Below are 27,506 nucleotides of genomic sequence, written 5' to 3' on the forward strand. Positions count from 1 at the left end.
ACACCCAGCTAAAATTTTTTTTAAAGTTATTTTATCTGATAGAGCATGAATATGTCACAGCCTCCAGCCACTGCAAACTAACTCCAGATGCATGCGCCACCTTGTGCATCTGGCTTATGTGGATCCTGAGGAATTGAACCTGGGTCCTTTGGTTTATCAGGCAAGTGCCTTATCTACTAAGCCATCTCTCCATCCCCAAAACACTTTTGATCTGTGGACATCTGTGTGTGTTGTCACGCACAGAGGGAAGGGGGGTGGGTGGCTCTTGCTGATGGCCGTTGCACTCATGGCTAATATTTATTATGAGTGGTTGCAAAAGAGAATCAGTTCCAGGCGAGACACTTGCAAAGCCCAAGTTTTCCAGGGCCCTCTCTCAGGGAGTCACATTGGGCATGCTTGCTTCTTCCAGCATCAGACGGTGGTAGTGTGTGATGCTGTCTGCTGGGAAAGAGCATTAGACAGTACTGTTTATTGGGGGCAGTCAAATACACCCTCTGTGACACCCACATTCCCGACCCCAGGAGAGCAGGGGTTGGGCATAACCACACTCTGCCCAAGCATTCTAAACACAGTTATCCCCCTGCATCAGGAACACACCTAATGTAAGGTCCCGGGTACCAACCGAGGGCCAGTCCTGTGCACAGGGCTTAGGGAGTGGCAGCCATAGGCCTGCTCAGTCCACACTGTGCTGTGTAGATACCCTGAGAGGCCGCGTGCCTTGTATTTGGACCACTTTAAGCAAGGGTGGGACACACATCTCTATTTTCATAGGCCAACAGGACTGACTGGGGAAAATAGGGATTTAGGAGCTGGGTTATACTCCTCCACGTGTGTGGTCTTGGGAGGAAGTATGGTTCCTGTAATGGCAGGGTAGATGTGTCCCCATATCCTCTTAACACTGTGTTCCCCCTCTCTCCAGGCTTTGAAGGGCTCCAAGAAGCTGGTGTTGTCTGTGTACTCAACAGGGCGTATTCCTGGAGGATATGTCACCAACCACATCTACACTTGGGTGGACCCACAGGGCCGCAGCACCTCCCCGCCATCAGGCCTGTCCCAGCCCCATGGGAGCATCTTGAGACAGCATGAGAGTGACCGAAGGAGTGCCCTCCACCTTCTACAGGGTGGAGATGAGAAAAAGGTGAGCTCTGGTTGGGTCACAGAGGACAAGGGCTGATGGGGCTGTGGGAGCCCTGGAGTTACCAAGCTCCTTGCATACCCAGGAGCTCCTAAGAGCTGAAAGGACAGGTCTGGCTCTTGAGCCCCACTCTGTCCTTTCCCTCAAGTCCCTCCTAAGGGTTTGGTCTTGTTGACCTGTTTCTGATCGGTGTGTTACTCTCTAGGCCAAGCTGCCGCAAGAAAGTTGCACAAATACTGTGACTCAGTGAGAGTCTTTCTCCCTCCACAGAAGAATGGAGGGGACCACCTGGTCTGGTAGGGTGGCTCCGCCCCAGGACTTACTCTGCTATTCAGTGTCCTTCCATCTACCAGCCCATAGGGTTTTGTTCTTTCTGATGATTCCTGATTTGTTCTCAGGACAGAGGAAGAGAGAAAGCCTAGGGCACGTCTTACATTAGAGATGCTTGAACTTCAAGGAGCCCGGATGCAGGCACAGGTCACATGTAGCCTCACTGTACTTCCAGGGAGAACCTTGGGCGGTGGTGGTGGTGGGTTTTAAGTAACAGAACCTGGTGCAGGCTCACTTCTGTGACTCAAAGATGTGCTGGAGAAGTGTGAGCAGTCCCAGAAACGGAGCTACAGAACTCAGGGTGCAGCTGCAGAATAGCATCCATGATGCCCCCGTGTCCTTCTCCTCAAGCTTCCAAGTCCAGGGAGGGAGCACCTTATGCCTGGGCACCTTGATTGGCCAGGACTCTAGCTGAGTGGGGAGGAGTAGTTGCCCCGGGTGCCCTGGGGTGCTGTAATATGAAGGAGGAGTTCAGGCATCAATAAATGTCCCCTACTGAGCTCTCCTACTGGAAGTGGGTTGTTGCCAGAAAGAAAAAGTAACTAAAGATGAAGGAAAATAAAAGATTGAAATGGACCCCTTGAGTCTTAACTTCTCTGGGTGCTGTTTTCATTGTGCCTGAGGGTGCTCCTGGGAACAAGAATAGCTCCTGCCAGTGAATCCCCAAAGTCAGGAGGTTATACAGCTTGGGGCACAGGGTCAGTCGCCTTCCCCCAGAGACTCTCAGCTCTCCTTTTCCTGTCAATAAGTCCATAACACTTAATGCAGTTTGTGTTCTTTGCTCAAACATCCATACGAAGGACACGGGGAGATCGCAGTGGCTTCTGGGGAGGTTGTGGCAGCTGCAGTGTCAAGCTCACATGCACACATGCGGCAGGCTGGGAGCCCTCATGCCTCCCCACAAACAAAGCCCGTATTAAGTAGCCTTGAGTTGTAGCTTGTGGTCTGGACCATGGTCAAAGCCAGCCTTACAGCTTTGGGTAGAGGTCAGCTTCCTTGTTTTTTGGAGACCTCTGTCCTGGCAAGATCTAAGCCCTATGCTGGAATTTCAGCTGATCCTGAACTCTGGTAGCTGAGCTCTGTGTAGGGCACCTTCCTGAGTCCTCAAGGCCACCTGTGGGATACAGCTCACCATCCCATTTTGCTGAAGAAGAATCTGAACCTAAACACTAAGGCTTCTGGGTCCCTTAGCCAGTCACCACTGCTTGTTGTGTACCTAGGATATACACAACAGTGTCATGGGATTGAGGGAGATGCAGAAAGTAGGCCCAGAAGGTGTCTAGAGAGGAAGAGGGGTGGAGAGGCAGAGAGCAGGAGGTAGATGGAGGGTGGAGGGATGGTAGAGAAAGGTGCAGAGAAGCAGTATTCCAGAAAGCAACAGAAGAGAGCAAGACAAGACATGTGTCTTGGTTTGTTTTCTGCTGTGGGAACAAAAGGGCCACTGGCTGCATAACTTACAAACACCGGCGGTTTGTTTGGCTGGACCACTGCGCAATGCAACAGAGCCAGCTGCGGCAGACGGTGCCTGCTGGGGTCTCTCTAACCATCTTATAAAGCCATTAATGCTGTGGAGTCACAGAAGACCCACTCAGGTGACTTAATCTAATCCTAATTACTTACTTTTAAACATCATACATGCATGTGTGTGGAGATTAACTTTCTGACACATGCCATTTGGTGAACATGGCAGTGGTGAAAAGTTACGATAGTAAGCTGAGGAGGGCGTGGCGGAGGGACAGCCTGCCCAAGGAGATGAATTCGGAGCTGAGTCTTGGAGAGGGAGAACAAGTCACCATGTCCTATTTGGGGGCCTGAAAGTTCCAGGCAGTCAGGACAGTATGGATAAAGACCCTGGATACAGTAACTTCAAGGGTGGGTGGATGGGGGAGGTATGGGACCTCCCTGTGGTCACCATCGAGTAGTTTACGTAAGAATGTGGAAGGCATGTGCTGGGCTACCTGAGAGACCACTGGGGGAGGGGAGGTATGAAAATACCAAAAAAGGTAGGAGCCACTCCAGATGACCACAGAGGGGTCTCCACAGGTTTCACAGTGGCCTCCATTGTGGGGTTAAATGTGGTGTTAATGTGGTAGGCGTGGTTCAGATCTTGGTTCTGCCACATGTGTGACCTTGGGCAAGTTTTACAGCCTATCTGAACTTCAGTTTCCTTCCGTGTGGTAGGGACACGTAGTAGGTCCCATCTACCCACCTCTCCATATGCTCCATGGTGTAAAGACCTGGTTCGAGCCCTGGTGCATCCAAAACAGCATGGGTGCTCCTACGAGAAATGACAGTCCAGGTAACATGGCCTTGCGGGAGAGCACAGCAGAGGCTGCCCATGCGCCCCATGTCCGACTGCGCCAGCGAGAGCAGCTTCATGGGCGCTGTTCCACGTGAAGTTTCAGAGGGGAGGGTCACCATGTTAGCATCTTTCGTACAGCCTCTCAGAAGTGGCCCCTGGCATGCCTCTTATTCTCCAGGAGAGAACAGTACTTCATGGGCTCTGCCAATGCCATGTCACCACTGGGAAGGGGGGCAAGCGGCCAAGGCCAGCAGGTCTCCAGGCCTGACTTGAGGTCCTGACTTGGGTAACCAGGCTGATGGGCGGAAGGCCATTTTGTCCTGTCCTGGCACACGCCGTGGCCCTCCTGTCTTGAGAAGGCTGAGAAGCTGAGTGGTGAGGGTGCATTTGAAGTGGCCTGAGGTTTGTAAGCGTGGCACACTACCGGGGACTACCCGCCTAGCTGTGCAGCTAGACCCGCTTTTGTCTGGCACTGAAAACTGAAAACTCTTGACAGGAGGCCTGCTCCCCTCCCCCAGCCTCACAATCCCCACTGAGCTTTCTGTCTCTAAGACTGTGACCACTCAGTCTCTGGGCCTCATATGAGTGTGGCTGTGTTTGTCCTCCTGGGACCGGCAGCTTTCACTTACCATGTTCCTGAGATACCTCCATGTTGTAAGCATGTGCCCCAATTCCCTTCCTTTTCAATGCTGAATACTGCTCCCATGTGGATGACCTTTGTCACTTAGGGCCACTAACTAGAATGCCATGGCCACAAAAATATGGCCTATCATTGCAGAGGCTGAAGTTCCAGGCCAGACCTATTCCTGGTGAAGGTTTATCTCCTTGCCTCCTCGCTGTGTGGCACAGGGATGGCCGTGAGACCTCTATAAAGACACTAATCCCAGTGTGAGAATCCTTCATGACCTAGCCACTTCCCAAAGCCCCATTTCCAGATACTGTCACATGGGGACTAAGTTTCAACATATGGATTTGGGGGACAGACCTTCAGTCCGGGCATAGGATGCACCCACACTTTGCTTATTCACTCACCTGTTGATGGACACTTGGATTGCATCCACATTTTTTTCCCACTGAGTGTACTGTTGCCATGATCACAGAGCACAGATATGCCTTTGAGGTCTTTCACTTTATTGTCGTGTATGCCCAGAAGTGGGGTGGCTGGATCCCATGGTCATGCTGTGTCTAATTTGGGGGTAGGGGGTGTTTCTTTTTTCAGGCAAGGTCTCATGTAGCCTAATACAGCCTTGAACTTGGTGGATAGCCAAGGAACTCCTGATCCTTTGTCCTTTGCCTCCTGAGTGTTAGCATTATCGACATGTACCACCATGCTCAGCTTAAATTTTTAATTAATTAATTAATTAATTTTTGGAGAGAGAGGAGGAGAGAATTGTTGCCCCAGGGCCTCAGCCACTACAACTGAACTCCAGATGCTTGTGCCCCCTAGTGGGCATGTGGGACCTTGTGCTTGCCTCATCTTTGTGCATTTGGCTAACATGGGATCTGGAGAGTAGAACATGGGTCCTTAGGCTTCACAGGCAGCTTTGTCATAACTGCTAAGCCATCTCTCCAGCCCTTAAAAAAAATTTTTTTTTGAAACAGGGTCTCGTGTAGCCTAGGCTGGCCTCACTCTTACTACATATACTTATTACCTTGAACCTGTCATCCTTCTGCATCCATCTTCCAAATGCTGGGGTTACAGGCTTGCACCACTATGCCAGGCTTATGTAATACCAGAGATGGAAACAAGGGCTCTGTGCATGCCAGGTGTGACGGTTTGTATTGCCTGTGAACTTGACCTAGAATTGCTTGTGACACATTATGTAGATTAGCTTAGACTCAGGGCAGACCTGTGAGAAATTGTCTTGATTAGGGTAACTGGGGAGGGAAGACCTATTTTGTCTGTGGGCGGCACCATCCCATGGAATACAAGGAAAGGCTGGCTGAGCAGCGGCCTTCATCACTCGCGGCCTCCTCACTATGGACTGAGTGTGACTGACTCCTTCCATCATCTTTCCCTGCCACATGGAACTGCAAGACGAAGTAATCCTCTGCGCAAGTGATTTTTGTCAGGTGCTTTTGTACCAGCAATGAGAAGTTTACTGAGACATTAGGCACAAACACTACCAGCTGAGCTATATCTTCTGCTCCAGTTTTTTTTTTTTCTTTTAAGAAGTACCATGCTGCATTCCTTAGCAGCTGTACCATTTTATTCCATCTGTAGTGCACAAGGGTCTCAATGGTTCCACCTCCTTGCCAGTATTTGTTCTGGTTCTCCACAAGCAGCCACCCTAACACAGGCCAGCCTTTTTCTCATCAGTCTTCACCACAGACCTTGATGTGACACCTTAGCAGCATGATGACAGCACTGGAGGTCATAGCTGGGACACAGCCGAGCCCAGTGTAAGGCCAGGTCTCTTCTCTTTCCAAGCCCTCTATGCTGGCCATCACCCTGCTCCACAATGTGAAGTGGCATGTTTAGGGCACCTCTAGAAAACCTCACTCCAGAGAAGGAGTTGTTCTGGCACTTTCCACGAGGTATGTGAAAGGGGCATGGAGAAAGACCCTGCCTGCTAGTGGGACTGGGAGACTTCTTGGAGGATGCACTATCGGGATGGCCTTGAGAGGAACTGCAAAGGGATGGTGTGGTGATGGCACTGAAGTCTCAAAGAGTGTCATTAGACTGTGCGCCAGCTGGGAGTGTAGGCATGTTTTCTGTTGGGCACAAACATGCAGGGGGTTTGTTCTCTTAGCTAGAGATGAGCAAAATGGATTCTAGGTATGTATAGACCATCAACAAGGTCCTGAGAATGAAAAGGCACCAGCATGCTCATTGTCAAGACAGGTGGAAGCTGGGCGTGGTGGTGCACCCCTTTAATCCCAGCACTCCAAAGGCTGAAGGTTGAGGTAGGAGGATCACCAGGAGTTTAAGACCAGCCAGGAGCTAGAGAGTAGCCAGGCTAGAGTGAGACCCTGCCTTAAAGAAACAAAACTACATCAACGGAGGTGGGTGGGAGAGGCTAAGGACAAACTAAGCGTTCTGGAGCCAAGGAGAACTTGAAGTGGAAGCGGACCTCGGAGAAAGGCTCCAGTCTTCCCTGGATTCCCACCTAGGCGTGTTCTGAGTGTCAGTCCCTGTGCTGAGCCAGGCTCCTCTCCTGGAAACAGCTTGCTTTGGAGGAGGGTAGAAGTTGCCTGGACTGGGCTGGTGGGGGCAGGAGGAAGGAAGGGACACGGGGAGGCAGCAGTCTGGATAATGGAAGAGCTAGTGCCCCTGCAGTTCTTGGCTAGGGGGATTGAGCAGGAGATCTCCAGACCCTTCTCCAAGGGAAGCACCTTCTTGGAAAGAGAATGAGCTCAGAACCTACTGTGCACATGTAGGGCCAGTGCCAAGAGATAGGTTTTGGGGAGAAGTCTCTATTCCCCTATTGATGGTTCACACACCTTATGTGGTGGTTTGAATCAGATGCCCCCCATAAACGCGTGTGTTCTGAATGCTTGGTCCCAAGCTGGTGGCAGTTTGTGAGGTGAAGCCCTGCTGGAGGTAGTATGCTTTTGGGGACAGGCTTAGGGTGCTATACCCAGCTCCCCTTGCCAGAGTTGGACTAATTCTCTTGCTGCTGCTTTCCACTTGCTGTGGCAGAGGTGCTGTTCAGCCTCTGCTCATGCCAACTTTTCCCTGCCATCATGAAGCTTCCCCTTGAGACTGTAAGCCAAAATAGAACCTTTCCTCCCATCAGTTACTTTTGGGAGGATGTTTTGTCCCAGCCATGTGAAGATAACTGCAGTCCTTTATATTTCTGATATCCTTTTATTTAGGAGGGGTCACGCATCTGCTGATGGACATCAGCTCTGGCTGGCCATTTGACCTTGGTCATGATTTCAGGATTTTAGTGGGAGTCATCGAGTTGTTTGGCTCAGAGGCCAGTACTTAAAGACATAGACAGTGTTGTCAGCTCCATTTTCCTGATGAGAGTGTGGGGGACATGCAGGAGCTAAGTGAATTGGAATTGCCCCCCAGGACACACTGCTGGTCATTGGCCAGGTCAGTCCCGCACTCAGGCTTGTTCCCAAGTCTTCACTGTCCCCTGGTCCTTTGGGGCCAACCTCTGCACAGCCATAGGTGGTGGGAACACTTGCTCACTGCACTAGGCATCTTGGTCAGCATCCAGAGTGCTCAGGGCATGACTGATAGACTAACTCTTTGCAGATCACAGGTACCCTGCCTGGTTATTTGCTTTACTGGTGCTTCTGAAGTTTGGCTCCACTGTGGTGTCTTGCCCCACACTCTGCCATGGGATGGTTAGTTAGACCCTGTGGTAAGTCACATGACCCTTCCCAAATCCATAGACCTTCAGCAGCTGCAGGGACCAGCCTGTTACCAAACAGGCTTTAGGCTCTGCAGCATGGGATTGAGGCCTATTTGTGGAGCTTCAAGACCCTGTGACAAGTCACCTGAGCATCTCTGTCCATACTTGGCTGACCCGCCAGCCAGTCTGTTTATGGCTTAATAACCTGCACACAAACACAGAGCTCCATATGGGGATGCGGTGACTAATTCTAGTAAGAGTCATCAGTGCCAAAGGCCAGGCCGAGGAGGTATAAGGGGCCTTGCCTGTATTTCCTCTCAGAGCATTGGACTCTGATGGGCTCCAAGATGTTCTGGGTGATGGACACTGCCGTGGACGACAGATGACCGCCGTCAGGGCCCATGTTCTATAGTGTGGATAGAATATGAGGGCGCCGGAATGAATGGTGGGTGGCATCTTACACAAGGGGGGAGTAAGAAGGGCTTAGTATACAGGAAGGAGACTGGAGAGGAGAGTGAAAGTGTCACTAGGAAGTAACAGGAAGTGAGTGCACGTGCCATTCTGTAGGCAGATGGCACCAGAGGGCTGGGGCTTCAAGAGCTATTGACAGTGGGTGGGACCTGAGGATTCTGCTGTGAGGAAGAGGGTGACCTTAGAACAGAAGAGGGTCCAAATACCAGTTAGCTACTAGCAGACAGCCTGAGCTGTAGAGGGTAGACTGCAGGCGTGAGGAGTCCATACATTCTAATCCTCACTGTAACTTTGGGCTGCAAGTAACAGAAGCCCTATGTCACATAAATCTATACATGAAAGATGTTTAGTGCTCTCCTCAACAATGTGGGAATGACAACAAGGCACGCTGGCCAGGTAGGGGAGTCTTTCCTTCTCCTCACTGTTGGCTCTTGCCTCGGACTCATTGCATCATGCCATGACTGGCAGCCCCTGCTCCTGCCAGCACAGTGTCTCATGACTGTTGAGAGAAGAGTGAATGGGGAAGCTCTATTTGTCTCTACTTCTCTCTTTTCAGAGTAGAGATTTTTTTGAGACTTTCCCATCAGATACCTCTACCACTCCTCTTGGCTAAAACTGGCCCAGAACCACTTAGGTCCCTTGGTAGAGGAGAAAGAAGTGAACCAGACTGGTGTTTCCTTCAGGGGGCTGCTCTTGTTCCCTGGAGAGTCAGGGCCCAGGGCAAAGCAGAACAAGCTGGGCCATCAGCAGTGTCACCCCAGGCAGATAGAATGATTTTCATTTGCCCATGGGGAACATGATGGAGCTTGTCCCCAGATGCCCAGCAGTGAAGGCTGAAGGGCCTGGCTTTGCACACTAGCCTGACAGCATCCTTGGCCCCATCATTTTGCTCCTCAGTGAGGGCTGAGCTTCAGTCTGGAAAGAGTGACTACTGACTGAAACAGACGAGTGAGGTTAATTGAGGAACTGCAGAGTACTGAGCACAATACCCATGACATGGGAAACGTGTGGCCCGTTTAATGACTCCTTCAGTGAGCTATTCTTGGTCTAGTAATACCCTCACAGCAGTGGCGTTTCTTCTAGTGAGCAATAGCAGCCTCATTTTCTTTGCCATAGATGAATTTGTTCCTGTCAAATGCTGTCTGGATTTCCAACAAGCGATGGAGGTAGACCGCCTGCAGTTGTTGGAATTTTATTATAGTTTCATGATAAAGACTCCTCCTGGTTCGAGGTGAAGAGATAGTAGTTCTGTTTTCATCCTTGGGATTCTGTTGCAATCCCAGCTTCTTAGGCTACAAAAGTCTATAAGTCTCGCCAGCTTCTCTGGTTCCTGCCCAATGAATCCTTGAATCCTCATTTTGGGGTGCTTGAAGGGCCAGCCCAGGTGGGTGTGGGATGAGGTGGGTCTACCTGCAACTGCCTTGGGAATGGAATGGGGGTCTCCTGGGTCCTCATCCTCAGAGCACAGCATGGGGTGGGTCTGTCCTGTCTGGGAGCAGGATTTCTTTTTGTTAAATGTTTATTATTTACTTACTTGAGAGAGAATGTGAAACAGGCAGTTAGAGAATGGGCATGCCAGGGTCTCTAGCCACTTGTAAATGAACTCCACATGCCACCTTGTGCATCTGCCTTATGTGGGTACTAGATAATTGGATCTGAACCCTTAGGTTTCATAGGCAAGCACCTTAACCACTAAGCCATCTCCCCAGCCCTGTGGGAGCAGGGTTTTGAAGCGACCTTCTCTGTCCCTAGCCTTATAGGCCTATGCCCTATTTGAAACCCACTTCCATACCCCATCTCATCAGGATCTCCAGAAGTTGCCCCTGGTTTTCTCCTTCCCCAGGAGTCTTTCTGAACCCCATCTTGAGCCTGTTACCCCTGCCAAGCTCAGGCCTCTCACTTGGCCAATAATGTCCCCATAGACTACCCTGACCTGCTACCCACCACATCTACCACACTCTAGCCCTATGCAGTACTCTTGTGACCCCAGCTGCCAGGACCTGTCCTGGAATACTTCCATCGTCTTCTCTCCCACCCTGTTGCCTCTCGGCCTGCAAGGCTTATGGTTTCTAGGGGCTCTGCAGAGACTGATTTCCAGGCCTAGAGGCCAAGCCCTGACTCTGTGAAAAGAGTCCTGTTTAAGGAGGATGCTGGGTGGCAGGACACTGCCTTGACTCCAAAGATGCCCACCTTACTGCCATGGGTTATCTGGGTAGCCCAATGTCACCACAGCACCCTCAGAGGAGGGAGGAACAGGTACAGGTTAGAGGAATGGCTGTGTGATTCTGGAAAAGGGGACCCACGGGAAGATGCTGTACTAAGAGCTGAGGTGTGCAGGCAGTGCCTGAGGGCTAGGAAAGCACTGGAACCTGCAGCGAGAAGGCAGACAGACCCCTTCCAAGACTGAGGTGGTGACCCTGTGTTGGTGCTGGCTTTGTGGCAGCTTGTTCCACAGTGATGCGGTGTCCAGAGATACAGGCCTGGTGATGGAGGAATGGCTGAGTGGACATCACAGCAGAGGCTCGGGTGGTCTTCTGGAGAGCTTTGGAGCTGAAGGAAGACTTTGCATTTGTCTTGAATTGAGACTGAGGTTGGCACTGGGCTCTGGGTGAGAGCATCCAGACAGGGTGGTACTGGGAGGAACATCCTCCCATGCCCCCCATTCCTCTCCCCTGTCACTCCCCTTTGCTCTGATCTTGCTGTACCGAGAAGTTCATAGCCCTATAAGACTGTGAGCCTTTCATGAGCAGGATGGTGTTTGGTCTGCTCCATCCCCCACATCACCGCAGGGACACACTGCAGAGGTGCCCCCTGTGTGCACAGAACCAAGAGAGTAGGGCAGCAGTGCTGTGTCCCATAGGACTGGTCAAATGGGATACTCTAGGGAGGCAGGGTCCCCACACAGCTAGAAGGCCCAGGGAGACAAGAGACCTGGAATAGGTGAGCCTTTTGGGGTACAGGGTATGGTGACCCAGAGCCAGAACCAATCCTTAACGCTGTGGAGGAAAGATGGGAGGTCTTCATCCATGGCCGTGCGAGCCCTAAGATGTACTAGACTACGTAAACCTCGGGTGTAAAAGCGCTTGGAGGTGGTAGCACCCAGGAGACCCTTTGGAGGCCTCTTGAGCGTCTTTCTTTCCCTACAATTGTGGCATGGATAGAGGGACAAGGCAGAGCTGGGAGAGGCCCCAAAATGTCCCTGGGGACCACCTAGCCCTGCTGGCTGGGACTGTGTGCACTTCAGGACATTGGAAGGGCTCTGTGGCTTGCCCTCACCCCCAAGCATGGGTCCCCAAGGCTAACGCACCTCCTCTTCCTCCTGTAGGTGAACCTGGTACTGGGGGACGGCCGGTCTCTGGGCCTCACGATCCGCGGAGGAGCTGAGTACGGCCTTGGCATTTACATTACTGGTGTGGACCCAGGCTCTGAAGCAGAAAGCAGCGGGCTTAAGGTAAAGGGTGATGGTCTGCAGGCTGCATGTGTGGGGGTCCGTGGGGGGGGCAGGAAATATCTTTGCAGCGGATTTTAATCAGACTTCAGAGCAATCTGCATTGCAGCTGAGTAGAGATCCCCCTGCGAGCCCTAGCTGGCTGCTAGGTCTCTAATGCACAGCTCTGAGCAGCAGCTGGGTGGCCTCCTACACAGGTTTTGGGCAGTGGGCCAGGCTGGCTCTGGCTCTTGGTGGCTGCTGTTTTGCAAACACTGTGGATGGCCTGTAATGGCCGTGACCCTGGGGGCTCATTACAGTACACGGAGAGGAGAGAAGTGAGAGAGGCGTAAGCTGGGCTGAGCCTGCAGTGGGCAGTTGCAAGGCTGGAGTCTGTGCAGACCAGCAGGTAATGGAATAACACTCTTAGTGGTGTTTTAAGGTGGGCTGTGCACCTAGCATTTTTGGTTCACAACACACGTCACCTCACTAAGTCTCATGCTACCTGTGGGGTAGGGTGGAGTTCTCCAGGCTTTTAGTCATAAAGAGGCTGCGCTTATTAGCCTGAGGTCATGCAGCTGATGGGTTGTAGAGCTACCTAGGGAGTTCTGATGAAACCTAGTGTCTTACCCGCTTTACTGGGAGCCATCAGTAACGCTAAAGAAACTCAGACTCTGCCTATGAAGACAATGGGCTCAGGGCTAAGCTTACCCAAATAAGTGACTGCCTGTGATTTGGCTGTCAGGGATGCCACACTGTAGTGATGTGGAGTGCTGACATAGACCCAGGTGGCATTTGAACCAGGTTTTGGGAGTGAGGGGGAGGATGCATAAAGGGCCCGGAGAGAAAGAGAACATTATGATGAAGTGTCACACGGGTTAACTACTAGGGACTAGATTGGCTGATGAGCCCAAGGTCAAGTCTGGGAATTAAATTAGCTGTGGAGGTTTCTGGAACAAAGGACTTCAGATGTCCTAGCAACATGAAGGGACTTGATTCTCCCAGCAAAGGAGAAGGGAAAGTATAGCAGACAGGCTCTCACAGATGAGGTGCGACAGGAGAGGACTCCTGGGAAATGTGGCCTAGAGGGAAGAGATTGGGGTTCCAGTCAGGAAGGCAGAGCGACAGCCCAGCTCTGCGGCTTTGCCTTCCTGGCTGGGGGACTTCACTATGTCTTCCACACATGCAAGCCTCCCTGTTGTGCTAATAAGTAATAAGTAGCGTTCCTACCTCAGGAAAGTCCAGAGTTATTCAGAGTCCACCCACTTCCGCCAGCGCCCTTCTCCTCTTCTAAGACCCAGTCCAGCGCAGCGTGCCGCGGCACATTCAGGAACGTGCATCTGTGTCTGAGATCTGCCGTCTGTCCTCGCGCTGCCCAGGCTGGCCTTAAGGCCTTGGCCTCAAGTGAGCCACTGCTTCCGTCTCCTGAACTTGAGTGTGTGCTGCCATGCTGGACATACGCTTTATTGTCTGCTCATGGGTTTTGATTTTTTTTTTAATTTTTGAGGCAGGGTCCCATGGTAGCGTAGGTTGACCTGAAATTCACTCTGAAGCCCAGGTGGGTCTTGAACTCATGGCAATCCTCATACCTCAGCCTCCCGAGTGCCGGGATTAGAGGCATGTGCCACCATGCCCGGCTCTGTGTGCAGGTTTAATTCCATGTATTAGACCTAAAATTTAAACACAGATTGGAGATGGTATATGCATTTTTTTAAAAAATGAAGGCAGTAGAGTGGGGGGAGTTGAAGGGGAACGAGAGAAAGAAATTAAGGGAAGTAAAATAAGGTCTTTCAGAAACTACCTGCAGGCCATAGACTTGATCAAGCTTCCTGGTAGCCAAGTCAAGGAGGGCAACAGCTCAGTGATATCTACGAGAGGAAACAGATCTGCTGTGCTGAGAAGCCATTGTTCCTCCTTGTGAGGCCTTGGTGCAATTTCCCTTTGGTTCTTCTAGAAGATACTGTGGGAGGCCAGGAGCAGTGCCCTTGGTGATAAGAACAAGTTTCATAGTTTGTTAGTGAATGAATTCTGATTGAATCCATGTGAGAGACAGGGAGAGAGGAACTGTACAAGAGGGATGACATGTTAGGCCCTGTCCTGAGGACATCTCTTACTGTTGTCATCACCGTTCTCCTCACTGGTGGGCAGTGTCTTATACTATTACCATGCTTCTCTATTGTTTAGAAGCTGCCATATCAGGTGCTGTGTTGAATATTGCACACTGGTCTCTTGAATAGTTTTTGCAACAGTGGATGAAAGAGGAATGTTGCTTTTCCTCATTATACAAGTAACAGATTAGGAACAGGGATAAGAAACTTAGCCACAGTGTTGGAGCTGGGATTAGAACTCATACCACTACACTTTCAGTCCATGTTTTCAACCGTCCTGTGGCACTACCTTCCACTGATGACAGGGGTGTTACTGTTCCCAGTTTACAGCTGGGAAGGTTCATAGAATTAAACCTACTTTCCCACGGTTAAGCCTTCATTTTTTTCCTCTCTTCCTTCCTTTTGTTGCGCTAGGAATCAAACCACCGAGCTACATCACTGCCTTTTAATTTTTTTTTCTTTATTTTGAGAGAGTCTAGTTACATTGCCTAGATTGGCCTTAAACATGAAATGCTCCTGCCTCAGTCTCCTGACCAGCTGGGATTAAAGCCTGCACACCATGCTTAAAGTCCTTATAACATCAGAGCTAGGATTTAAACCTAAGCCCCATAGATACTGGACTTGCTTTGTGCAGGGAAGAGCAGGGACCCTGGAGCCTGTCACTGACCCCTGGGTGGACATGGGCATGTCCTTGCTGTCTCTGGTCATCAGTCTACCAGCATGAACTGTGGGAAACTTCACAGTTGGGTTAGATGATCTCAGAAGTCTTGTTCAGCTGTGCACGTTTTCCCAGCCCCAGAGGCTCAGATGCCAGGAACACACCATTCCCCTTTGCCTATGGGGGCCTGTATACACTGAGGGATGCTGGCACCAGTACCCAGCTGACCATGCTCTCTAATGTCTGGAAGGGAGCAAAATGCATATTCTGTGCAGGCAAGGGCATCTTTGGTTGTTCACGCCTGCCTTCCATTGAACCCACAAGTATAGAGAGTGCCTGGTGTGCCCAGCACAGCTCTGCAGCTTCCCAATCAGCAAGATCGACCCTGTTTCTGCCTTTCCAAAGCTCACGTCCTCAAGGGAAGACAGTGACAAGCAGATCTCACACTGCTCCTTTACTTACAATTACGATAAAGAGCACAGTGGAGACGACCATGGAGTTGTGTGAGTGTGGAGCAGGAGAGCAGCCCTGGCCTGGGATAGCAGACAGGCTTCGTGAAGGCAGAAACACTTCAGCTGAGCTTGAAAAGAAGCTAACGGTGTGGAAGAGAACAACAGATGCCAAATCCCTGAAGTGGAAGGAGTGGTGTCCAGGGGCAGAGGAAGGACAGAGTGGATGAACGGAAACCATGTGGGAGAAATTACAGGCCTTGCTGGGCAGCCACACGCACAGGTCACTCAGGGCACGTGACTCACCTGCCACTGCAGCCTGAAGACATGATGAGGAGCTGCAGCGTTGGGAGGAAAGACGCTGCAGTCACGATCTGGTGTGTGCTCCTGCGTGAGCTCTGCTGGGAAGAAGCCAGCGGCACTTACATCCCCAGACGGGGCACAGCCACAAGCTGAAGGCCAGTCCTGCTGGCTCATCTTGCAAACCAGTGAGCTTATGGGGCTGTAGGACAGAACATACATGAGGGGTCGCTGCCAGGAGCGTGGAGACCCCAAAGCAGCAACACTGATAGCTCCCATCCTTGATCATCCTCCTTGTATAGATTCAATCTCCCCGCAAAGGCCAGGAGACCTTGCACAGCCTTGCAACGGCAGGCACAGGGGGCAGCTGAGATCTGTGACGACCCTCCCCCGTTTCCTTCGCTGGGGGAACGCCCAGCCTAATGTGGAGTGTGTCTTGCACACGGTCATAGTTGCTTCTGATAAAGATGGCAGTAGTTGTATTTCTTAGAGGACTGAGTCACACGGCAGGTGTTTGTGCTGCCAGTGTGTGCAGAAATATACAGGGGACTGTCTAGGAGGCCCCCACACCAAGGAGGCAACACAGGTTATCTGAAGGGGCAAGACAATAGGTGGCTTGCCCTTTGTGTTTTATATACTATGCAGACTCCAAATGGAGCCTATCCTATTACTTTTATAATAATGGAAATGACCATAATAAAGCCATTTCTATTTTGAAAAAAGGCAGAAGAAAACGTTTCCATAGAAGTATTCCAGTTGCTTGAGTTGGCCTTGTGGTTGCAGGCGTTTAGGGTGTATCTGCTCATAAGCTGTCCACCTTCAATAAGTCATTTCTGCCCCCCCCCCCCCCCCCGTGGCAGTTAGACACTTTATTGTCCCTGCCGCTTTTCCCTTCCCCTCCAAGGTCCCTTTGCTGAGCTGACACCTGCCCACACTCGCTCAGGCATCTAGAACTGATTAATCCTGTTTATTGCAGTGCACTTTCCGTGGAATTAGGCATATTGAGATGGAATAAAGGGCCTGGCTGTGTAGGTGGCAGAGCCAGAACAGGCTTTATTTGTAAACAGGGTTCCTGGCTGTGATGCAGCACTTTCCTGGGGAGAAAACGCAGCCTTCTGAGGGGCTTCCAGCTGTTCTGCCCACTTAGCTCCCGTGGCCCAGTGTAAATCCGGGCGAGGGGCACAATGACCCAGAGGCTCTGTGAGGAGAAACACTTATGAGCTCAGCCAGGTCCCCAGCATTTACCCTGGGGGTGGTTTGTGCAGCTTGGAGCTTGCCTACCCTCCCAGAAGGGGAAGCCAGCCCCTTCACAGTTGATCTTTGTACCCCTACCCCTTAGCTCCCCCTGTGTCCCCCAGCTTTTAGTCCCTGCAAAAAATGGACCACTATGCCTTCCTTGTTCCCTTAGGGACAGCAGAGATTGAATGGCATTCAGAAGCCATTGTAATGATAGCAGTTAACCTGTTATTATGAGTCAGACACTGTGCTTGTTTTTAATCCTCTCCATAGCCCTGTGGGGGGCATTCATCGCATGATTTAAGAGACAAGAAGCTGAGCTTTAGAGAGGTTTGGAAACTTGCTTAGAGTTACACAGGGATCCTGGCACTGACCCTCCCAAGCTGCAAACTGTTTTACCACTGCCCCACAGCTCTCACTTGACCAAGTCTCAAAGGACTGCCTATAGAGGACACTAAGGACATTGGATTTGCTTAGGAACCCCCAAGCTTCTGGGGTCTAGTGAGGCTTGTCCTGGGCTGGTCCAGCTCTGTGGTCTGTGCTTCTGAGTTTGCCAGGGATGAGGATATTGCTTTACTTCCAGCCTGTCATCCTGGCAGAGGGTCCTTGGAGCAGGGCTTCTACTCCCAAAAATGTCCCATCTTCTCATAGAGTCATCACTCTGTGGCTGGTGGACATGGGGCCTGTCGACTGTGTGGTGCCGTAACAGTATGTCAGTGAGTGAAATAGTCTGCTCTTTGCAGATCTGCCAGGGAGTACGTCTCTGTGTTGTCCCACGGGGCTGGGATGACCCCTCTACAGATGAGCTTTTGCCTAGCTCTGTTCTGCCCACCTCTTGACTGAGCCCCTCGGAACAGTACCCTGTGCTGAGCACCTACCAAGTAACACGTGATCTGCTTGTGTCACCTATCAACTCTCCCCACACCTCCCGGAGGGAGTGCAGGACTCTCAGTCCCTCCTGCATTGGCAGTGTGACATGGCACCATTTCCCAGCTCTCAGCTGCAGGAGGCAAACGTGTTCCCCAAGGGTCCCCTGCCCACCACCAACCGAGCATTTGCACACAGTCAATACTCAGGACATAGCTCTTGGCCTAGAGGAGGGACTGTTGCCAAGGTAGGACCTGACCAGGTATATTCAAGGCTGTGACCTTGAACCATGTCTCCCTCACATTCCAGCCTGAACTAAGGAGAAGCAGCATCTCTGAGGAAGTAGGAGAGTGTTCGTAGTTTTCCCACCCACCTGTGATGTAAGTAAGACTCTGTGCTGTTACACCCTCATCCTCAAACACCTACAGAGAGAGAAGTCCTGAAGGGGAGTATGCACTACTCAGGTGTTGCAGTCAGATTCTCACTGCTGGCAGAAAACACCTGACCAAGAAAGAATGTGAGAGCCAAAGAAAGGGTAGGACTCCTTACAATATGCTCCCTCCAGACACAAAATGGCCTGGATATCCATGACCTCACAGTGCCTGACACTACCTACACAAGACCATCATAAGAGGAGGAAAAGATCATGACATCAAAATAAAAGAGAGACTGATTGAGATGGGGAGGGGATATGATGGAGAATGGAGTTTCAAAGGGGAAAGTGGGGGGAGGGTATTACCATGGGATATTTTTTATAATCATGGAAAATGTTAATAAAAATTGACAAAAACCTGGCGTGGTGGCGCACGCTTTTAATCTCAGCACTCGGGAGGCAGAGGTAGGAGGATTGCTGTGAGTTCAAGGCCACCCTGAGACTGCAGAGTTAATTCCAGATCAGCCTGGACCAGAGTGAGACCCTACCTCGAAAAACAAAAACAAAAACAAAAATATTTAGAACAAAAAGAAAAAGGAAAACACCTGACCATCAGCAGCTTGCGGGGATAAAAGGTTTATTTTGGCTTACAGATTCAAAGGGAAGCTCCATGATGGCAGGGGAAAATGATGGCATGAGTAGAGGGTGGACATCACCTCCTCACTAACATCATATGGAAAGCAGCAACAGGAGAGTGTGCCAAACACTGGCATGGGGAAACTGGCTATAATACCTAAAGCCCGCCCCCAACAATACACCCTCATCCCATCAGCTGGGAACCCAGGATTCAGAAAACCCAGGTTTGTGGGGTACTCCTGAATCAAACCACCACATCAGGGTTCTCCAGAGGAACAGAACCTATAGAATGAATGTATTATAAAAGGGATTTATTAGACTAGCTCACACAGAATGGGCTGGGTAGCTTAACAGTGGCTGTCTGCATGTTAAAGAGGCTGAGGACCTGGGTAGCTATTCAGTCCACAAGGCTAGAGGCCTCAGCAGTTCCTGTCTGGCACTGAAGACTGCAGGATTCCTGGTCTTCAGTCCATATTGGAAGACTGGGGAAGCCCATTCTGATGACGGGCAAGGACAGCAGCCATATCAGCAGTGGGAAAGACCGCTCACCAGCAAGACATGGAGGTGAGCTCCAGCAAGCAGCAAGGCCTTGCCTCATACCTCCTCATACAGAGGCTGCTGCCAGAATGGCCGCCCACTGTGGAGGAGCGGCTTCCGCCCTCAGTTAATCCTTCCTGGAAATCCCCTCACAGACCTGCCCTCTTAGTTGATTCCTAAGATTATCACAGAAAGGAAGGACTGACTTGGAGGGCACATCCCTGTCTCATTGGGCAGCTAGGCTTTGCCTACTGACGATGTGCCTTGCTTCCCAAGGAGTTCTTCTCCAGAGAAGGAGCCCGACAGACCCTGAGGCTGCTGTGGCATCCCACTTGGTAGGAAAGGGGCACAGTTACTACGTGACATTTGTTCAGTGAAGAACCTTTAAATGGGCTTTGTCCTACCGCTTCCCTTGGGCCCTAACTTGACCAAGTACTGAGAGAATGCAGAAGTAGCAAGGGACATTGAGTCATCTCGGAATTCACCATGATGGTGAATATAGGTGACTTTCTGGCAGTTCTAATAAAAAGTGACAAAAGTAATGTCTTTGTATTTATATAATTTCTGTTGGTTCAAAAGAATTCAGAGAACAAGGATGCATTGCGGTGGGTTTTGTGACAGTCCTTAATAATCATGACTGATTTTTAGAAATAATAACCTGATATTTATTCCTGAGTGTAACAACAAAAATCTCAAATTGGGCTGGAGAAATGGTGTAGATGTTAAGGTGCTTGCCTGCAAAGCCTAGGGACCCAGGTTCGATTCCCCAGTACCCAAACAAGGTGGCACATGTGTGTGAAGTTCATGGCAGTGGCTAGAAGCCCTGGTACACCCATTCTCTCTCTCAAAAATAAAAAAAATAAAAATCTCAGAAATAATAGAATCTTACAATCTCTTCCTGTAATTCTACAACTTAGATGAGTGGGACAATTTTTTGAATGACACAAACTGCTCACACTTAAGAAAGAAAAATAGGTCATCTCTATACCCTATATATAAGTCAAAGAAAATTGAGTTGTGCTTAAAAAAAAAATCCAAAAAAAAAAAATGTAAGAGCCAAAGGAAGGGCAGGAATGCTTACAATGTAATCTTCCACACACAAAATGGCCTTAATATTTATGATGTTGGAGTGCCTGACACTACCTACACAAGACCTTCATAATAGGAATTTTTATTTTTTTAATTTTTTTGTTACTTTATTTATTTGAGAGTGACAGACAGAGAGAGAGAGAGAGAGAGAGAGAGAGGGAGGGAGAGAATGGGCGTGCCAGGGCCTCAAGCCACTGCAAACAAACTCCAGATGCATGCGCCCCCTTGTGGATCTGGCTAACGTGGGTCCTGGGGAATCAAGCCTCGAACTAGGGTCCTTAGTCTTCACAGGCAAGCGCTTAACCACTAAGCCATCTCTCCAGCCCCGTAATAGGATTTTTTTAATGGTGACATCAAAGTAAAAGAGATACTAACTGGAAGGGGGAAGGGATTCGATGGCGGGTGTGATAGAGATGCTTCAGTGCTGAACACTCCACTGTCACTTCTCAGCACTGTGGTGAGTTTTAATCACCCCAGTGGCCACTGCCATCTTAAACAGTCTGTAAATATTAATTGCTACCAGTTATGGTGACAAACACCTGTTATTCCATCACTCTGGAGGCCAAGGTAGGAGAATCTCAAATTTGGCCAGCCTGGGTTAGGAGAAAATTTGGCCAGGCTGCATAGCAAAGCTCTGTCCCCTTCTCACACCTTCAAAATGCAAAGATGACTTCATGTTCAAAGAGTGCACCTTTCAATTGGTGCTGCTGCAGCAGTCAGATATCTGTATGCAGACAGAGCCTCAACCCAGACTTCACATTTTATATGAAAATCAATTAACATGAACCAGAGGCTCTAATAGAGAACTAGACTAATTATAGAGGAATACATAGAACAAAATTTGAGTTATGTCCGTTTAGGCAAAACATAAGTCATAAAAGACAAAAACTGACAAATGAGAGTTTATTAAAATTAAAAACTTGGGCTCTACCTAAGCTACTTGTAAGATTTTTTTTGTTTATTTTCATTTATTTATTTGAGAGCGATAGACAAAGAGGCGTGTGTGTGTATATATATGTATATATATGGAGAGGAAGAGAGAGGGAGAGAGGTCGTGCCAGGGCCTCCAGCCACTGCAAACGAACTCCAGATGCTTGTGCCCCCTTGTGCATCTAGCTAATGTGGGTCCTGGGGAATCAAACCTCGAACCAGGGTCCTTAGGCTTTACAGGCAAGCGTTTAACCACTAAGCCATCTCTCCAGCCCCACCTAAGCTATTTTTAAGAGAAAGAAAGGACGAGCCACAGAGAGAAGTTATTTTCTTGCCAAGAGTGGTGGTGCCTGCCTGTAGTCCTAGCACTTGGGAGACAGGCAGGAGGACCATGAGTTTGATTGTCATTCATCCTTAGAACTAACCACCGTTTAATGAAAGAAAGGGACTGGGAAGATGGCTCAGTAGTTGAAAGCTCTTGCTATGCCAGTCTGACAACCAGAGTGTGGATCCCCAGAACCCATGTGAAGCTGGATGCGCATAGTGCAACATCTGTAATCCCGAAGGGCCTGCAGCAAATGGGGGGTATCATGAGAAGAATCCCAAACTTGTAGGTCAGCTAGTCTGGCATTCACAGCAGCAGGCAGTAAGAAAGACCCTGTCTCAAACAGGATGGAAGGCAAGGACCAAGACCCCAAGGTTGTTCTTTGACCCCCCCCCCCCACACACAGGTGAAATATTCTTGAATCTCAGGTCTAATCAAGGTCTTGTATTGAGAACATACAAAGTACTCTTCAAATGGGCAGAGGAGTGGAGCACTTGCTTGGGAACTATGGTGAACATTGGCTCTTCATTTGTCAAAAGCCACAGTGCTATACAGCAGGGTGAACTTTAACCTAGATCAGTTTTTAAGCTCAGCCAGGATATGCATGTGTGTTGGGGGAGGGGACAGAAGACACAGGACCAACTGTGTTATGAGTAGTTTCCATAAACACACTAAGAGGGACTGGGGAAGAAAGGGACTGCTCTAAATCATATAAAACAGTGACACCGGCTGGGAGTGTAAGAACGTGTGGACTGAAGTTGCTGGAGAAAAGCCGTGTTAAAGACTCTACAAGGCTGACTGATGAATTTTGTGATTGTGGAGAGTTGGAACGTTCAGATCTAAATTCTGTAGCCCCTTAAATAGCTGTTCTTTGCTCCCCTCTGGGTTTGATCTAACGTTCTTTCAATGATAGATAAAAACATTTGGACTGTATTATCGTAACAGCCACTAGTTTCCACCACCCACAGCTCAGAATGTGTTCAGATAGCATCCAAGATCTGTAGCAAAGATTTCCCCACTTTGAGGTAACCTACCTGATGCTCCCAGCACTGTATTTGAAACATGCCTTGATTTATCACTATCTTTGGTTCTGTGACTTTAGAAGTTCATGTGAATACTTCCACATTGAACCATATGAGGCAACCTGAATCTGTTCTCAGGCTGTGGGCACTCATAGTTGGCGCAGAATAAATGATCTCTTATTCCTTTGAGGTGAGAGCTATGTCTTGTGTTGACAAACAATGTGCTTTAGTTCCTTTGGGTCACCATGACCAGAGTACCAAGGGAATACCTTAAAAAAGAAAGGAGTACTTGGGCTCATGGTTTCAAGGAGTTCGGTCCATGATCGGCCCTGTGCACTTGAGCAGAATGCTGTGAGGGTGAAAAGCATATGTCACAGCCCCTTGCATCATCTCATGGAGGACAGGAAGTAGAAAGGAGGATCGCAGGCCAGGGCAAGCTACAACCCCCCAAACACAACCTTAGTGACGCACTTCCTCTAGCTAGGCTCCACCTCCCAAAAGTCACACAACCTCCCAAAATAGCCTCAGCAGCTGGAAACCAAGCACTGAACACAGGAACCTGAGGGAACATTTCATCTTCAGACTGTAATGGTTTACAAACACCATGTCTCAACTGGAGATTTTCCTTTACTTAAAAGAACATGGATTGGGACTTCTGAAACTACGTCATTCCTCCCACCCCCAATAAAATTCAACATGATAGGATAGCTGTAGATTATGGAGCCAGGTTTACAGGAAAGAGGGGACGGTATGAACCCTGTCCTGCTGAGTTAACAGTCAGCGCTGTCAAGCAAACTCACTTACAGAAGAGAAAGGCGCGCACACTGGCACAGCGTTAGAAACACACGGAGATGTGTGTATGTGAGTCGGGCTCTGTGTCCGTAGTTCCTCCTCTATCCACTGGGAGGGACTAGAGGAAGGGGTACCCTATTTAAAACAGTACCCCAGCACCCCAGTCTTGGTTTCTGAATACTATTCTCCAGGTAAACAGAACTGAGGCTCTTGGTAGGAGGAACTGGTCCTGGGTCTCGAAAGGGGAAGATCTAAATTGGCTTGTAACGTTCTATAGAGGTACAGCAGAAGTGAGCAGAAAGGTAATTAAGTGAGCATATTCAGTGTGCACAGGGAAGGTTTGATACACTCACAGACCAAAGGAGAATGACGCTAGTATTCCTGAGCCCTGGCCTGCACTGATGGCGTCACAGAAATACCCAAATAAACAAACAAATGAGGGGAGGTGAAGGGATGCCTTCTATTGTAAGGGGCACAGGACTAAAAACACTAAACCACTGCATTCCAGCTGTCACGAGGCACCAAGGAGACCAAAACATGGGCAGAAGTTTAGCAAAAATGGGTTTTTGAGTAGCTTTAAAATGTCCTCCGCAGCATGTTGTATGAGTATAAAGGGAAAGAAGTTCGCAGTGGGGAATGTTAGCCGCCAGCCACCTGGGCAGACTGTCGTCCATATTTCAGAAATCATCATTGTCTTCCAGTTGTAAAAACGAGCCTTGCTAGTTGGGGAAAAGAGATATTATTTGCTGGACTTGTGTCTGCAGGGGATTCCTCCTTCTCCTGTCCCTGTCCAACCCCAGGGATGGGACAGCTGGTGAGAACAGCGACAGTTCACGTCTACTGACAGGCAATTCTAGACCTGGAGCCCTGACGAGCACTTTTTCTGTCCCACATGAATGTGTCCCTGGACAATCTCCCAGGTAGATGCCATGTTATCCCTCACTGAAAGATGAGTAAACTCAGGCCCAGAGAGGTCGACACTCGCTCAGGGGAACACACGTGAAGCTGGGATGGTGGGGTTTGGGGCTCCAGAACCTTCATGTTAGCCTTGCAACCCTGGATTTGTGTGATGGAAGAAATAAGCCCTGCTGTGCTCGCAGCCAGTCGCTGGGTTGTCCCTTCCTTTAGCACGCTTGGTGACAGGTGCTGATGTCCTCACACTCTGCTTTGGTGTTTGAACCTGGAGTGTTCATGTGGCCGTTCAGAATACATTGAAGTAAGAGCCCGGTGCGGTGGCAGAGGGGCTGCAGTGGGGGAGTGGCCACAGCAGGGACAGTGATAGAAAAATAGCCAAGTGGGACAGAGCTATCTTCTAACGTTTTAAGATGCACAGTTCACAGTAATAACGAGTGTTTGGGGAGGGGGCTGAGTGCTGGTCCTGTACTGAGCCTGCACAGTTACAGAAGGTACCTGAGGCCCAGAGAGGTTAAGCAACTTGCCCAGGGTCACATAGCTGGCAGCTGGAGGAACTGGGATTGGACCTGAGATGATTGGGTGCTTGGTCTTGAGACTCTTGTTCCCGCCCTTCCCTCTGCTCCTGTCCTTCCAGCCAGTTCTAGCAGCTCTTGCCATGTTACCTGTGTGAAGTGGTCCTTGGCAGGCCAGGGAAGACATGAGGCCGGGCCTGGCCCTGTGGGCGGCTGTGTTGGGCGCACCTCTGAGAATGCAGAGGTGCATGATGGACACCTCAACTTCAGACTTTCCCCTGTGTGGGGTAGCTCCCCCACTTCTGGCATCTTGACACTGGCACCAAAGTGACCTGTCAGTAGCCACTCCCTGCAGGCCCTGCCCCTCCAGGTTGTCATCTGAGTCATCCACAGGCATGCCCAGGAGGAGGCCTGATGGCCATGTCCTCACTTTATCAGAGGAGAACCTGACACTGTGAGCTCCAGTAACTTGCAAGCAAGCAAGCCGGCAGAGAAAGCAGGCTGTGAGGCCCAATCTGCATGAGCTCCTTGTCACTGGGAAAGGATTTGTCTCATTTCTCTGAATCCACGACCACTCCCAGTGACAGAGAGCCACCTGTCACTTGCACACTGTCACCTTGTCATCAGAGTGGCTGCAAGAAGTGTGGCCAGCGATCGCTCGGCCACTGAGTGGTGCCAGCCCCGAGCAGGAAGGGGCGCTGAGGCAGAGATGCTGGAGTGGCTCCCATCCCTACTGAGGGCAGAGTCTGGCTGCAGATTCAACCAGCCAGGCAAGATGTACACACTGTGGGGTAGTCACCTGCTGTATGGCTGGGGATGAGGCCGATTCCAAGGGAGGAAATTCATACCTGGTACTGAGAACCAAAGGAAGCCTATGGACAGGAAGACCACAGACCATGGCGGGAAGCTCCCTCTGTTCTTTAGTTAAGGTGAGAAGGTACTCCCCTCAGAAAGTCTTTTGAGTGACTTTTAAGGTGACTTAGACAGAAGTTCACAACTACACTGCATGTCAGCATGAAGGTGTTATTTGAGGGGAACTGGAGGCAAGAGTAGCCACCCCTCTACCTGCTGTACTGGGCACTGTGGACCCCTGGAAAATGGTGTCCCATGGCAGTTAAAAGCATACCCTGCAGGCAGGCTCAGCCCTGTGTGAGTGTCCGTAATGGGCAGCCATCTTTCCCAGTGTCTGCTGTGCCCACAGGGCTGCAATCCTTAATCCTTCCTTGTAATCTCTTAACCTCGTTTTTATTTTGTGTATGTACATGTCTATAGCGTGCAGATGTGTATGTATGCCTGGTCGTATGTGTAGGCACATGTATGTTCAGGTGTATGTGCATGTGGAGGCCAAAGGTTGACATTGGGTGTCCTCCTCAATTGTTCTCCACCTAGCTTTTTGAGACTAGGTCTCTCAGTGAGCCCGGAGCTTACATTTTTCAGCGAACCTAGCTAGTCCCAGGGGTCCTCTTGTCTCTGCCTCCCCAGCACTAGGATTAAAGATATGTGCCACCAAGCCCAGCTTTTATGAAGGTGTTGGGGATACAAACTTGGTTCCCCATGCTTACATGGCAAGCACTTTACCCACTGTGTCGTCTCCTCTGCCCCTTACCTGGGTGTTGAAATGGCTGCCGATTAGGTATTGAATGAATTGTCCATGGTCGAGGTGCCCAGTGCCTCGGCTTGACTCACTGCAGCCCTGGCTAGGGCAGTAGTGATTGCCAGGCAGACCACTTCCACAGTGATGCAGTCCCAGGAGACCCTCTGAGCTACTCCACGCTGTTGCAGCTACTGTCTCACTGCTGGGCAGAAAGCACCCAGCCAAAAGCAGCTGAGGGGAGGCAAGGGTTTATTGTGGTTTACAGACTTTAACACCTTTTTCTTTTCTCCTCTCATGGGTCCTTTCTGGATTCCTGACATGTTTGTGCACTAACTCCCACAAAAATGCACATGTATATAAGAATTGGAAGCTAGGATCTGTATGTGAGCGAGAACCACAGTGTTTGTCTTTCTGAGCCTTGGTCACCTCATTTAATATAGTATTTTTCAGATTCATCTATTTTCCACACACTTCATAGTTTCATTATTCTTTGTAGTTGAATAATTCTATTGTGCCTATGTACAACCATAAAAGACACACTTTCTTGATACAGTTACAGTGGCAATTAAATTTCACTATGAATTTGGAGGGGAACAGGCATTCGAACCCTTGCAGGTACTGCTTTGAGGATACCTTGGGCATGGTAGAGCCACATGGAGTGCTCTACACTCTGCTGGTTGAGTGAGGATGAGAGATGAAGAAATGGTCCTTGCACTGGGGTGAGAGCAAGTGTCATCTGACACTATGGGTACCTGGAGAACTGGCTGCATTGTATCCAGACTCTGTTCTGGCCACTGTCACCACCTTGGTTTGTCTATCCCACACAGCAAGCCTGTGGTAAGACTTCTTATCCCTTGTTGACTAATGTGAAGCTCCGAGAGGTTTAATGGCTTATCCAAGGTCACACCACCACCAGGAAGTTGCAGAGCCAGTCCTTGTACCCAGGCAGGCTGATAGAGAGTTCTTATGGTCAGCCAGCACACTCCTTTTTCAGCTGAGACCTTCAGTGTAGGTCAGGAGACTCATTGCAGCCACACAAGGAGGTGGCTGGGTCCTGCAGGGTGAGGGCTCAGTGAGCAGATTCTGGCTGGACTCTTTTAACTTGAGACCTAGGCCTGGGCCCTGTGTGGTACTGCAGTCAGGTGTGGCGTGGGACTTGCATGCAGAGCAGTGGAGGAAGACCTTTCT

The 27,506-nt window shown here is 49.9% G+C and overlaps 1 protein-coding gene across 8 annotated transcripts in view; it reads left to right on the forward strand.

The window, feature by feature from the left end:
* The window catches only part of Whrn (whirlin), a 90,419-nt gene that overhangs the window by 22,669 nt on the left and 40,244 nt on the right, over nt 1-27,506 (forward strand). For 7 of the 8 annotated variants that reach the window (XM_004662732.2, XM_045141510.1, XM_004662733.2 and 4 more), the window contains exons 2-3: nt 920-1,138; nt 11,874-11,999. In XM_004662732.2, the coding sequence (XP_004662789.2) occupies nt 920-1,138; nt 11,874-11,999 (345 nt within the window). Of the gene's footprint in view, nt 1-919; nt 1,139-11,873; nt 12,000-17,902; nt 18,110-27,506 lie in introns of those variants that run through there. The other variant, XM_045141514.1, reaches the window with a different exon arrangement.

The sequence above is a fragment of the Jaculus jaculus genome, chromosome 1, assembly GCF_020740685.1.
Source record: "Jaculus jaculus isolate mJacJac1 chromosome 1, mJacJac1.mat.Y.cur, whole genome shotgun sequence".
NCBI lineage: Eukaryota > Metazoa > Chordata > Mammalia > Rodentia > Dipodidae > Jaculus > Jaculus jaculus.